The sequence below is a fragment of the Adelges cooleyi genome, unplaced genomic scaffold (assembly GCF_023614345.1).
Source record: "Adelges cooleyi isolate 19-005CV unplaced genomic scaffold, UGA_ACOO_1.1 ACOO_flye_CR_arks_rails_tigmint_CR_PRNA_784, whole genome shotgun sequence".
NCBI classification, from domain to species: Eukaryota; Metazoa; Arthropoda; class Insecta; order Hemiptera; family Adelgidae; genus Adelges; species Adelges cooleyi.
Genome location: NW_026096496.1, coordinates 2,077,071 through 2,091,192, shown reverse-complemented (window position 1 = coordinate 2,091,192; position 14,122 = coordinate 2,077,071). Strand labels below are relative to the sequence as shown.

Below are 14,122 nucleotides of genomic sequence, written 5' to 3'. Positions count from 1 at the left end.
CATAGAACACGAATTTGCTAGAAAAATTGTATATGAAGAAATGATCGATGAATTCGCCACAGCCTAAAGCGAGAAAAGCAAAATTTTCAAAGTTTAAAATGTTCATTTTAATAATAACTTCTTAAGGGGCGCTAGCGAGTCTTCCTACGCCACTGTCTAGAGCACACACACACACACAACCGATTGTCTTATCCTTTTTCTAATACAAATCACACGCTGCACTATCATTTGGGTATTATATGTTATAGTGTTTCCGGCTCCCACAGAGGCTATTTGGAAATTTATTTTTAAGACTACCTTTCTTTTGTGTCGATTTCCCGAGGATCGCGTTAAGACGTTGTTTTGTATGGACCGGATGGAATTGCCATCGTTGCTGGATCATATACGGAGATCAGCAGCGCCTTATATATATATATATATATATTATATATATATATATATATATTATACCATACATTATTATTATTATACAAACAAGAGGGTAACACATGGAGTGCGCGACAAAAGGCGCCTTTGTCTGAGCCGTTAAATATGCACGCTCCCGTTCAGTCGGAGACGGTTTAACTATGCACACGGGTACATAGGACAGGTATGGTGTAATGTAATTTATAATAATAATATTATAACACTGTTATACGTGAGCCGGCAATAATATAACGCTCCTGACACGACTCGGTGTGCAATTGAGTGCGCTACAAATTGGGCACACGCGCGACGACCCAGCAGATAATGAATATGAACGGTTTCATTGTGAAAGGTCGGAAAAAAAATGGGGGGGGGGGGAAAGAAATGCCCCTAAACTATTTCCTCGGCCGCGGGTAAAGGAGAGAGAGTACGATATGGATTTTCAACGAGGAGGACGATGGGTGTTGTTGTGCTTCAGCTGTGTACCACCGCCACCGGACAGACCACACCCGTGTGATCCAGTTCGCCCACGTGCCCGTGGAGATTTAATATATATATAGGTACAATAGAGAACACATAGTAATAGTTATGACGGTTAAATAAAAAAATTGTAAAAAAAAAAAATGCCATAAATACAGCGTTAAAAAAATTAAGGGCGAATCGCTCCGTTAAAATTAAAAACAAAATGTATTTAATTACTTATTGTAAAGATAAACTCAACCTAACAGAGACGAGAAAATTACAAAACTTTGTTATGAGTATCCACACTTCATGCAGATACATCAATGACATGGATATGTCTTGCTATCTAGTATTTCTTATAACTGGTTTTTTTTTTTAAAGAACCCTCCCCCCAAAAAAAACAACTAATAAGCTGGTTGTATCCCATTAATTTATACCTAGTAAGCGTTTTTTTTCTTTTTAATTGTTTTGATTTATAATTCATGATTTTTTTTGTAATGAATCAATACTATTATATATATGTTATATGACTGAAAATGTGTCAAAGAATATGCCATGTATACTTCAATGAGTAATTGATTAAAAATGATAAAAAAAAAACTTTGCATAAAAATATATTAACTAATAACATCAATATAATATGTACAAGACATTGAGACGGTTTTATACCAAATTTGTTGCTATTTATCATTATTATATTTTTGCGATTCGGTAATTAAATACAGTAATACATATAATTATTATAAAAATAGTTTGTAATATAAAACGATTTTTTTTATGTAATTTGTCTGGCCTAACCTAAGTGGATTGTTGGGTGCTAGGAATGTCAAAAATATTACCATTGTTTTATGGTCGAAATTTGTCCGGAAAACTATGTTAACCATTTAACTCCGTTTGTGCAAAATATAACATTCTAACCAAATCAATTGTACAAATATGTCAAATAAAATATGTTCACTGTGGTTCACTGTGTCTGCGAATATCGATTTGACCGAAAGGGAGGAAGCCAGTATAATAACACTTTTGTCAATTCCATTTGACTACAAATAATTCGCAATAATTGTGTGTGTGTTCTTTATACACATAGTTAGCTCTCTCGACGGTGTGGATAAAAGGACGGTGTGTCCGCTCTCTTGACTTCCGGGAAAACTCTTGTGTACTTAATAAAAAGGGCCGAGCTCGATTCGGTCAGAAATAGTCTCGAAAAAATGGCGCCTTTAGGTATTTTCAATGCAAAAAAAAAAACCCATAAACTTAACAAGGGCCTCCTTGAGTGTTCATAGAAACCTTTCTCCGGCATAATTGAAAACGAAAACACGTTTATGCACTTTCAAGTCGCCGACACGGACCCGCCCTTTAATTTTAGATTCTATTCCGGGCAAGTATGACAATGTCACACCGTAATTGTTAATTACAAAACACTTTTTTTCCATTTAATCAGAATGAAATAGACACCAATTAGATTAGAGGAGGAATAGAGTGGTCAGAGAGGCAAACCTACCCTCCTCTTGGAAACCACCATAAAGAGGGCGCGCCCCTGAATGTAAATAATTAAGCGAATCTTTTGGTATTTTACTTTTTAGTAGGTATTTAATTACTACTTGTAAAATTGCTCATTAAAACATATTGTCTTATCTCATCTTGTGACGTCTTATCAGTTATCATACTATCACATTATCATTTTGTCATACTATAAAATGTTCAGTTATCACCCTTATCAATTGATAAGGGTGATAACCGTGTGCAGTGTTTAACACAGCCTACAAGAGAACGTATTTATTTTTATCTAGAGTGGCCTTTGCATTATATTGAGATGTTACAGCTCTATTATGTATTCACTCTATGGTTTCAATTGATTGAATTTTGCCCATCGCCAACTGCGCCACTGTCTACTAATATTGTTGCTTTAAAAAACGTATGGTAAATAGCCGTTGTGTACGCTTTGAAAAGATTTAGGAATAATAATTTTTTTTTCCTCTAAACTATTTATACGCGATTATTTACTAAAAATATGTACATAAAATATTATACTAAACTCGACATTATTGTTGGTGTATTTCTCGGCGGTACTTGCTTCTTAATAGTTAATACTTGAAAAACTGTGATTTCTCCAAAGCCTTTATCGCGGTTCTTAATCGTGTTAATCGATGGCGTTTGATAAAAAAAAAACATATAACTACACCTATACTTTATATGTAAGTATTAACATTATAATGGTGTGTAAACAAAAGAAAAAACATGTAGGCATGAGTCAGACGTTTTGCCCGTCATCCGATCCGACGGCTTATAAAAAAACAACCGATAACTCAAAAAAGGAAAGAAAAAAAAATGAGTAACAATAATAATAATAATAAAAATATTTTAAAAAAAATAGAATGAAATCGATATTTCATTCTCGGCCGTGCTCTCGATAAGAGCAATGTAAATGGTGTTGACTAATAAAAAAATGTTGTCAACTCGGCGCAAAAATAATAGTACAATATTAGTATATTATACTCGAATAATAAATTATAATTATTACCTATGAATTTTTTTCAAAATTTGTTTTATTACAACCCGTTTTTTAACCATTTATTATTATAATATACACTCTTGACACCATATAATGCGTTAGCTAACAACAATTCGTTTAAATTTAACATCTGGTTAAATTAGCTAAGTTTCATCATAACATTATTATTGTTAACAAAATGTTAGTTGGGTTACCAAAGAGGTTACCTCGAATGCAACGTTCTCATTGGCTATCGCGAAATGTGATAACTGATAAGTGATAATATTATAATCGAATCTCAATTAGTAGCGTACATTTCGATCTATGGCACTTTAAGAAATCTCGACGCCAAACCCGATTTTCCCCGACTAGGTAGTCGTTAAATATAATCAACAATAAGTTAAATCCTCAACACAAATGTCGGTGAAATGTTTTTTTTTAATTCCACACGTTTGCGGGCAAAGTTTATTTCAGAAAACGTCAGCGTTTGAATATTTAACTTTCCCGCCAAAATCAATCGCCCCGCGTGTGTGTATATAAGACAATTTTTTTTCTTAACGTTTCTTTTTTCTCTCTAGCAGTACAACGGCAACAACAGGATACCCACGGCTTCGTCACCGGCCAACACCAACAACAGCAGTTCCAGTTCCAACACCAACGGCGGCACTTCTTTGCAATCTTCCAATCAGCCGACCACCAGCTCGCCGTCTTCGGAATGCCAGTCTGCCGCAACGGCCCAACAACAGCTGTCCAAGACAAATCTCTACATCCGCGGATTGAACCAGAACACCACCGACAAGGACTTGATCGCCATGTGTTCGCAGTGAGTACACTTGTGCATTATGACAAATCATAAGTTACTTGAACTTAAAAATTAAAAATAATTTATTCAAATTTCTGACAATAGTCGATGATAACACCGGTTTTAAACAAGTATTTTTTAAGTTATTCAAATTCAAAACTATACATTGATATCCGGTCGATGCTTTCAGCAAATGAATCATAATTTAAAAAAAATTTAAATGTTAATGATATAATATATATATATATGTATATTTACATTATCATTTAATTTTCAAAAATTGATACAACTCTAGAAAATGCTGGAAAAGATAAAAATTGGATTATCGTCAAAAAACCAACAAAACTGTAATTATTAGTTAAACTAGTGTAGAGCGTGAAAAGAATCTGTATAAAAAAATAATAGTTATTAATTTTAGTGTCAACAACTATTTGTAATCGATTTGAATTATTGGAAGTGTACACTTAAATAACTTTTAAGTGTTCCCAAAGTGTTAACCCTTTAAAAATGTTTGCTTCTTGTAAGTCTTACATTACTTTTTTAGACTTTTTTTTATTTTTCGTCACTTTTTAAGTCAATATATTTTAATAGCTTAAGTCTTTTTGGACTAAACAATTGTCAAATAATAGATTTTAAAATGATACTCATTTGAAACACATTAAAAAAATATATACATACTACCATTAAAATATTATTCTGTTCAAATCCGGTTGTTTTGAGGATAAGTTTTTTTAATAAAAAAGCAAGCTGATCAAATATTTGCTATAATTAACGTCATCTAACGTCGACCCGTTAAGTCACTACAAGCGTTATAATTTATCATTAGTTATTATTTTTTTTTTTTTGTCAATTCGACGGTAACGGTTTTGACTATTTCGACGGTTCTACGGGGAAAAAAATATTGTGCTGATATCGATTGCCAAAATGGGTTTGTTGTAAGCTATAAAAAGTCTAATGAACTGTTCGTGTGTAAATAATAAATCACGTGTCCACGTTTCCCAACGTTGTCAACGGTTATTGCCATGAAAATATTTTAACCTAAATAATATTCGAGAAAAAAAAATAGTTATTTGAAATATGTGTTACACATATTATTCGTTGTGTATTGTTTTTGAAATTTACATTTGCAAAACGCTCATCAAACTATGATAACAGCTATGATAACAATGACAGAGAAGTGAAAGGGAGGGGGGTGGGGAAGTTTTTGGATGACAGGGCTGGAAAACAGCGACTTACAAGTAGTTTATAATGTATTCACCGCCCAGAGACGACGATCATCATCCTTTTAAGCAAACGACAACAATCACAAACTTGTGTCTTGTCTGAGAAAAGGGTTAAGCCGCCCTCCCTTGTGTTTGTAAACACCAACAACAACAACGGTCGTTTATACCCTTGTAGATGATTTCACTGGAAATCATCATGCGCAACACTGGTGGAATAATAATTTAACACCAGTCAAGCTGTTGCTGCGACAAGTCCCCCCACACAGCAAAAATATACAATATATATATATATATATATACAAAGCGGTAACATCATAATAAATTACTTTGGACGATTTTTGAATTTTGAGAGCTGATTTTTGAGCTTTTTTTTAATAAAGTTTATTTTTATTTTTTCACACTTAAAAAAAAAACACGTGTGTACCAAGTCAGTTTTGACACTAAAATTTTAACCATTTTTTTTATTGTTATACAAGTTCAATGTAGTGTTAATAATTTGTACTAAACTGTTAACTTTTTTGTCGATGATTAATAATAACAATTTATAACGGACTTCGTATCTGCGACAGTGTAGCCAACCGCGATCAAGAAAATATCCCCATTTTGTCCAGTGTCATGAAATGTTATTTTTGATATTCTGGTCACACTGCAGCTGGCCTTTTCGCTTACTTTGTGACATTTTACACATATTGGAAGTCGGGATTACCAAATTAAAAAAAGCAACTATTATGTAAAAGTATGACCTTTTTGTATTTTTTTTTTTGACGTTTTTCAAAGGCCATATGTTGCCACCGTTTTGTCTGTGCAATAATAACAATATGGTCGACGGTATTATTTTTTTTTACTATCCTTATCGAATAAATACACAGTGACATTGGCTCGTGTTGCACATTAATAATAATAATTCTTCCAATCCGTCAGACCGGTGTAATCCAATGCCGACGCAATCCGACCATGGCTACTACATAGGTACTGTTGTACAGCAACCGTGTGCCCAGGCTTCTGTTGTACAGAGTTACATACGTTTTCACCACAGTACCTATATATATATATATACTTTTTTTATATTGTTATTACGGGTTTTTTTTTTTATCGAATAAATATCTTGTTACCCGCGCCAACAGGTTTTCGCCACGAGACTTTGAATTCAACGAAGAAAATGTTATAATAAAAAAAACTCTGTGCAAAACAAACACTAGACAAATTGTAAATCTAAAAATAATCATACATTTTTTGTTAAACAAAAAACACTCTTCTAGAGTTAGGCGTGGCATAGATCTAGATCGTCTAGGAATCACTAGATTTGTATTATTAAATTGTTGTGGGTTTTGTTGGATCTTTCTGGATAAAAAAAAATATATTCAACAAAATTCGTGTCCAATTGAGAGTAGGTCGTTTCAAAAACGACACAAGTCATTAAAAACTGAACCAAATTAATTCAGAAATTAAACTTGATTTGAACTTTCACTTTGACTTTTGCACTTATAAATGCATTTTCTAGTAAGCGTTCATCATTGCAAATAGTTAATAAATAGTCTACATTTGAAAATAGAATAGTAATTTATTATGTACAAATTATTGTAAAAAGAAAAGTACATTTGTATAGGTAACAGTTGACAGTTTTTTTAAATTTAATTACCATTAATATAACTAAGCAGACAGTTAGTGGCTAATCTAAAGCGGTTGAATTAACTAATTTTGTCAAAAATTTGTTTGAAATGACTGATTCAATTTTTTCACCTAATATTTTGGGTTAATTATAATTTTTTTTGTAAATCAAAATGGTTATGTCTAGTAAAAAAACGTTTCCTAATGCAATTCTCTGAAAAAAATGAATAATGTGTAATATAATTTTTGAATAGTTTTCGACCAAAACAAAATAACTTAATTAATTGTAATTCATCATTTTGGATTGGAATTGTATAAATTCTCAGTTTAAAAAAAATAAACCACAGTAGAAAGTATGATGATTATGTTTCATATTTAAGTGTTTGTCAAAGTTACAATGTGTTTTGACCAAAACTGTCTGGTGGTATACCTAACCTATAGTACACAATGTGGTATTTTCTTCGAGGAAAATATTTTTATTTTTGATGTTGAATATGTTTTTTTTTTGTTTTTATTTACAGATACGGAAACATCATTTCGACCAAAGCGATATTGGACAAGAACACCAACAAGTGTACGGATCTCATGCGTTAACTATGACTTTATTACTTTTTTTTTTTTCCTTTATAAGACCAATATAATTTTTTTTTTGAATTTATCATCTATGTTTACCCTTGTCCGCAGGCTACGGTTTTGTTGACTTTGAGTCGGGCACGTGCGCCGATGCCGCCGTCAAAGGTCTTCAGGCCAAAGGGGTCCAAGCCCAAATGGCTAAAGTGGGTATTCCAGTCCAGCGTAGAGCGGCCACTGTACGTTTGTTGCATGGATTACATTACACTTTTATTAAAAAAAAACCAAAAAAAAAAAAAAAACATACCTCTTATGGTTTTTTTTTTCGCTGTCAAACAGTATTCGTACGACTTTCCACTTTAATATTATCTTCTCAACACTTTGTGTGTTTTTAGTTTTTGTGTTCCTATATACCTTTTTCTATGTGTCTTGTACCGTGTTTTGTGTGCGGCTTGTGTGCTTGTGCAAAACCCAATTCCAAACCAGTAGGTACGCGATTTTCTCGGTTTTTTGCTGACAACAATATTACATGTTAGGAAGACACTCACTTGCCCCACCCAATGTCCAAGAATGACCGCCGAACCAAAGGAATAGTACAACATAGTATGTTATATTGCTCGAACTGTGTTGAAAATATGTGGACCAACCCCAAATCAATGAGGTTTTGAACGGTTAAACCACACGAACCTAGTCCACCAGTCAAATCCTCTGTTTTTCCAATCCAAAAATATCCATCAAATCTTAACCCGAACAGCCCTTTCGGTAAACTCAACTCTAAACCAAACTTTAAGTATTCCGTCATAAACCTACTTTGTCGCGAGCTGTCTTCAACGTACACACACACACACGGTTATATTTATTATAACAAAAACCATCAGTCATCGTGTCGTGTACAATGCTGTTTTGTCGTTGAATTATTATTGTTAAACATTGTGCTTGCCTTTGCCTGATGTGTGTGTATCGATCATGGTACAATATTATATACACACACAAATTCGCCGATATGAGCTGGTGGTTATTGTTGTCGTTTTGATTGACTAATCTCGACCAATATTCCCTTGTCCCAAACAACAACGGTAATATATTATCTTTCTGTACTGGAGCGGTAGTATCGTTGAACCAGAGCAAACATTTGTAAAACGGCGTGTAATGTCATGTTAGATAACATTTTCTTCAAATAGTACCGCCTTGCTGTACATCCGTTCTCTTTTGAAATAGCAAAAAACCAATGGTAGATCTGTGCCTATCTGACTCCTACCCTGTGCTGACTTATTTTTTTGGTGACGAATATTAGCAGAAAAAAAAAACACCTGACATAACGTCACGAAATTGTTATTATTTTTTTCAATTGAATTTTTAACACAATATTCCCCTCTTGGTGGCCTTTTCTCCTGGGCTCTTCAATTGGGGCGTTTTTTTTCCCCCCAAAGCGAAAACCCATTCAAGCGAACCGCCATTAGTATTGTTATCGTGCTTCCGCACTTGGAGTTATTTTTTTTTTTTTCTGTCGTACTCCTCTTCTATTCTTCGGAAATATCATTTCGCGGATGTTTGTTCGGGAAATCGTTTGCCGGTTGAGTACCTGTTTTGTTTGTATGCTAATACCGAGGAACGACACCGTGGCAGACTTTCACGATAAATCCCCCAAGACACGATAATAATACCCTTGGGGTTAGGGTAAAGAGCAAACGGCTATAAGCGGCGCTCAAAAGAACATTATTTCGCCAGTTGCTGCAATGCAGTTTATCGAGTAGATCTGAAAAAATCGAGGAAGAGACGGATGATGTGTTATGCTTAGCAAGCTTACTCTACTTGGAGTAGAGAAGTTTAATTTTATCTAGGAATAGACTCAAGGGTGGACTCGGGAATAAAAAAAAGAGGGAGGTTAGACAAATTTCACTTCAAATTATAGTCGCAGAGTGAAAAGTTGAGATTGTAAAAAGATACATCATTCCCTCTGCATTGTTGTGAACATGAATGTAGCGGAAAAGACAGGAAGAGAAAAGATGGATGGAGGGAATAGAGAGTGATGTAGAGAGGATAGCTGGGGCGATTGAAAGAGATGTAGGAGATCTATGGAGGTGTAGGACTAGGGTGGTCGACCCTAAGTAGTTGGGAGTGTTAGAAAAAGAGAAGGGGACTTCAGCAGACATAGTGAGCAAGTAAAAAGGGAAGAGAGATTTTTTCACGTAGAGAAATTTTCGAGAACCGAAGGCGAAGCTTTAAAAATACAGACGACGGAGACGTGTGTGGACCGGACAAAGGAAAGGTACTATCTAGATTTATTCGAATTGAGAGATGGCTTAAGATGACAAAGACCCGACCCGACCTCGGTTCGGTGTGACTGGCGAAAATGTCTGAAGTCATGTACGTGACGACATTAGAACAACAAAATCCGAGCAATTTTTCTTCGCTATTTCTTCGGTCCGACAGTCATGCGGGACAGACGTAAAAGCTCTTAATTTGACAAATGGGTTTTCACTTTTCCCAAAAGCGTGGGTGGATGGATCTGTGAAATTGGACACTGGCTGTACATCAGAAATTGCTGCCTGCCGCCGGCCACTGCAATAAATAGACCAGAACAGCAGCAGCAGCGGGTGGTGGCAAACGAAATAAACTACAATTTTTATTGACACGCTGCGAAAATCAATAAACAACGCTCGTTTTGCCCTTTGTACTACACCAGTCAAATTTATCTGGTGAAAAAAAACTATACATCTTGCACCAGCTGTCACCGTGTGCTGCGTGATTGGTAGCGGCGAATAGGAAGTTTTCTAATAGATCAAACAACACACACACGAGATAAACTCGGTTAACTGGATTTAAAACAAATTCTGTAAATCGTGTTTTAAAATTTTATCTGTTGTTAAAAATGTATATTGTGTAGTTAAATTTCGTTATCAATGTTTTGCGATATCAGTTTATCATTGATAAGACCCTGTATGATATTTAATATCATAACTCAGCTGCCGCTGATACCATTTATTCGATAACCAGTACACTGGTAATAACCTGAACATAAAAACAACGATTGAGCAACACTCGTAAATTAAACACAATATGTAAATTTAACAAAAGATAAAGTTTAACAAAAGTTAGCAATGGTCTCAAAAATATATAACTCCGTCGTCGTCTTGCACATAAAATGGTTTTATCCGTTTGCATATTTTTTTTGTATTATCTACTAATAGCACGAAACTGCGTACTCGCCCCACTGTTCGTTTGGCGTTTACCGGAAATTTGATTTTCAACAAAAATAATACCGTTTTTTGAAAATTGTGTTTTTGTTTTATACCTACTACTACTTACCCGTCGGTCGAGTTTGACGGCCTACGATTTTGTGTTGTCGTTTGCTGTTTGCTATCATGTGTGTAATTTTTACATTTTGTTTTTGTTTTACCAGCTCTCCCTACTTGATCACATTGTCGTTTTGCATACGAATGGTGTGTTACCTTGTATAATAATATTGACAATAATAACATCTAACCCCTAACCTTATTACCGGATAGTTCTGTCGCGGATCGAACACATACTATATAATCCGGCAGTGTTGCCAGTTGCGACGAATTTCGATTCTATCGCCCGGCCACACTGATTACTGCAAAATAATTTTACAACCGTCGTCTGTTGTATGTATTGGGTTTTTTTCTTTATAATTTGTTGATTTCGAAAATGTCAATACACACACACACACACACACGGGTCAAGACCGAAATGGACAAGAACGTTTTGTTTTTATTATAACGATAACGAATTAAATATTATTATTCGTTCGATGTGGGTGGTGTTACTGTTTGACTGTAAAAAAAATATACGATATTTATAATATAATAAAAGTTCTATGGGGATTTACATATTGTTGTGTATTGTTTGTGTGATTAGCAACAAGAACAGGACCCGACAAACTTGTACATAGCCAACCTGCCGCCGAATTTCAAAGAAAACGACTTGGACACTTTGCTGTCGAAATTTGGACAAGTGGTGTCCACCAGGATCCTTCGCGACACGAACATGACCAGCAAAGGCGTCGGATTTGCCAGGTAAGTTTTCCTCGCTTATCACTAGTCGGCCTTTTGAAAAATATTTGAAAAAAATATATACAAAAGTCAAAGATCATCACAAAAATGTATTTTTAAACAGCCACATCGAAAAGTGAGGTTAGGTTTTTGTCACTTTAAAATGAGTTGAGGTCAAGGCATTGCCAATCTTATTGGGTTTTCTATCAAATCCTCTCTTTCTCGGTCTATCTCTTAACCGTTACTGTGTTCACTCCCTGCATGTCCAATTTCTACGTTTAAAAGCCACAGACTGACACACCTTTACCATCGCCTCTTTCTTTCTAATCCGACCACATACTTAATTCTACTTGCCACTTAAGTTGTTCCATTCATCCACACAACCGATCTCAAGTTGTGTTCTAAACTGATTTTCTATCCTGTTTACCACTCAGCTTTATTACATGGATGTGTATTATCCCCTTTTATGGCCCAATACGGTTTCTTCCACCATATCTCCTTCCAAAGGTTCTCCTCGCAATTGTAGGTACTTTCAATTGTTCCAAGTATATACATACCGCGTTTGTAGTGGGTCCTGCTATTGTTGTTAAGCCGTTTCCTCTCAGCCGGCTTAAAAGTGGTTTCGAAGAGGATTACTGATTTTTTTTTGTTTTGTTGTGTATTGTCCAAAGGATGGATTCCAAAGAGAAGTGTGAACAAATCATTCAGATGTTCAACGGTAATCCATTGCCCGGATCAAAAGAGCCTTTGCTCGTCAAGTTCGCCGACAGCGGTCAGAAGAAAAGAAACACCAACTACAGGTCGGACTCTCGTTTGTGGAGAGAAAACGAGGTAAGACGTTTCTTTTTTTTAAATTTATTTTTATTTTATTGACTCTTCATCCGGCCCCGTCGTTGATCGCACGTTTCTAAAGTCAATGGTGTGCCCAAAAGGAGGGGGTATTGGAGGAGATGTCCCCCTATTAGATGGTTATTTTTAAAAATGTATTAAAGTATAGGACATTTTCAAGAGGTCTGAACTCCCACCCCACCCCAAAAAAGAATAAATTAATCGAACAAGCCGGAAAATTATAATTACAATTAATAAACAACTAATATTAATCAAACTATAAACACTTTTATTTATTTGTTCATTCATCTTATTTAGATACATTTTTTATTTCACATTATGAATGTATAGACAATTATAAAATCTGTATCGAATAAAATATCCAAATTAAAAACCAGAATTTCTTATATTGCGTTCACGTGTAAGGCTTATAACACTGTAAACTGATAAGAGAAAAATAGCTGATCGGTCAATCAATTTAAACCAATAAGAACGCCGCCCGTTATGGTGCCATTTTTTATTTTGCGTCTGAAAATGTTAGGAAGATGGGGTAGATATGCAATAACCTGGTATATTTAAATCACGGTTTTACACCATACAAATGCACAAGTGGCGTCCTCTTGCGGTTGTTTTCGTTACTATTATTATTTAATATGTTTCATTTGAGATTTATTTGATCTATTGTATTATATTTTGTGTGTTAAACCAATTTTTATTTGTATTTAATTGTTTGTGTGTGTGTGTGTTTGTGTGTACGTGACAGAACGGCGGATGTGTGCGCTTTCCCGTACAGCACTATATGTTGCAGGGCTCCCACGTCGGCTACGACGGCGGCCATTCCGGCAGCACCCCCGGCGCCCACGTGCTGCCCACCGCGCTGGCCCAGTACGTCGGCCGCCATTACGCCACCCAGGCGCTGCCGGCCCACGGGTATTCCATACCGGCGTCCACGTGGGTGCCGCAGTACGTGATGCAACCGGCCCCTCCGCACCATCTGGCCCAAATAGACGTGAGTAATCATAATCAGTAAAGTAATCACCGCGATTACATTAATCATTCAATTGTAATCATGATTGACAGTTACTACAATAATCATTACTTAATAATATTAAGATTTTACCTATGTAAAAAAACTATAAAAATATAACTACAATTATTACACAGTTAATATGTCACACAAACAGTAAACTTGTATAACAGATTACTTACTTTGGACTTAAGCTAGATGTACTTATATGATACTTGAAATTCATTAGAAACCTAAAACTTTGGGTATGTTAGTGGAAGGGGCTGGAGATAATAACATCTGTCAACTGATTTAAACAATTCGGTCAAACCTATGTAAGCACTGCTTGCTGAAGTAGTAACTACAAAGTAGCTTTATGAAGTTTAAATAACCGGTAATCCGGATTTTTATTCAAAGCAAGATTACAGTTTCTTAAGGTCAAACTTTGGAATCGAATTTCGAAATTTATTAAAACCTCTTTTTTCTTGCTTAAATATTGCCCATACAAAAAGCCTTAAAAAAAACCGACCACTAGCAACAATCCCCTCATAATTTACATAAAAATCTACATCAGACATTTTTTTCCAAAACCAGTATTCAATTTTTTATTTTTTTTTCACCCTCAAGTTTAGAGTGTGTAACTGTGTCTGTTTTTTTTTTAATTTTATTTTGTGCTAAAACGATGATGACATCAAATTAAAAAAAAAAAAT

At 35.0% G+C, this 14,122-nt stretch overlaps 1 protein-coding gene across 9 annotated transcripts in view; it reads left to right on the top strand.

The window, feature by feature from the left end:
• Positions 1–14,122, top strand: part of LOC126845342 (protein alan shepard) — a 124,199-nt gene that overhangs the window by 104,933 nt on the left and 5,144 nt on the right. For 7 of the 9 annotated variants that reach the window (XM_050583999.1, XM_050583995.1, XM_050583996.1 and 4 more), the window contains 6 exons: positions 3,937–4,181; positions 7,513–7,565; positions 7,676–7,800; positions 11,444–11,601; positions 12,249–12,408; positions 13,169–13,414. In XM_050583999.1, coding sequence (XP_050439956.1) covers positions 3,937–4,181; positions 7,513–7,565; positions 7,676–7,800; positions 11,444–11,601; positions 12,249–12,408; positions 13,169–13,414 — 987 coding nt within the window. The remainder of the gene's footprint in view (positions 1–3,936; positions 4,182–7,512; positions 7,566–7,675; positions 7,801–11,443; positions 11,602–12,248; positions 12,409–13,168; positions 13,415–14,122) is intronic. The other 2 variants (XM_050584000.1, XM_050583998.1) reach the window with 2 other exon arrangements.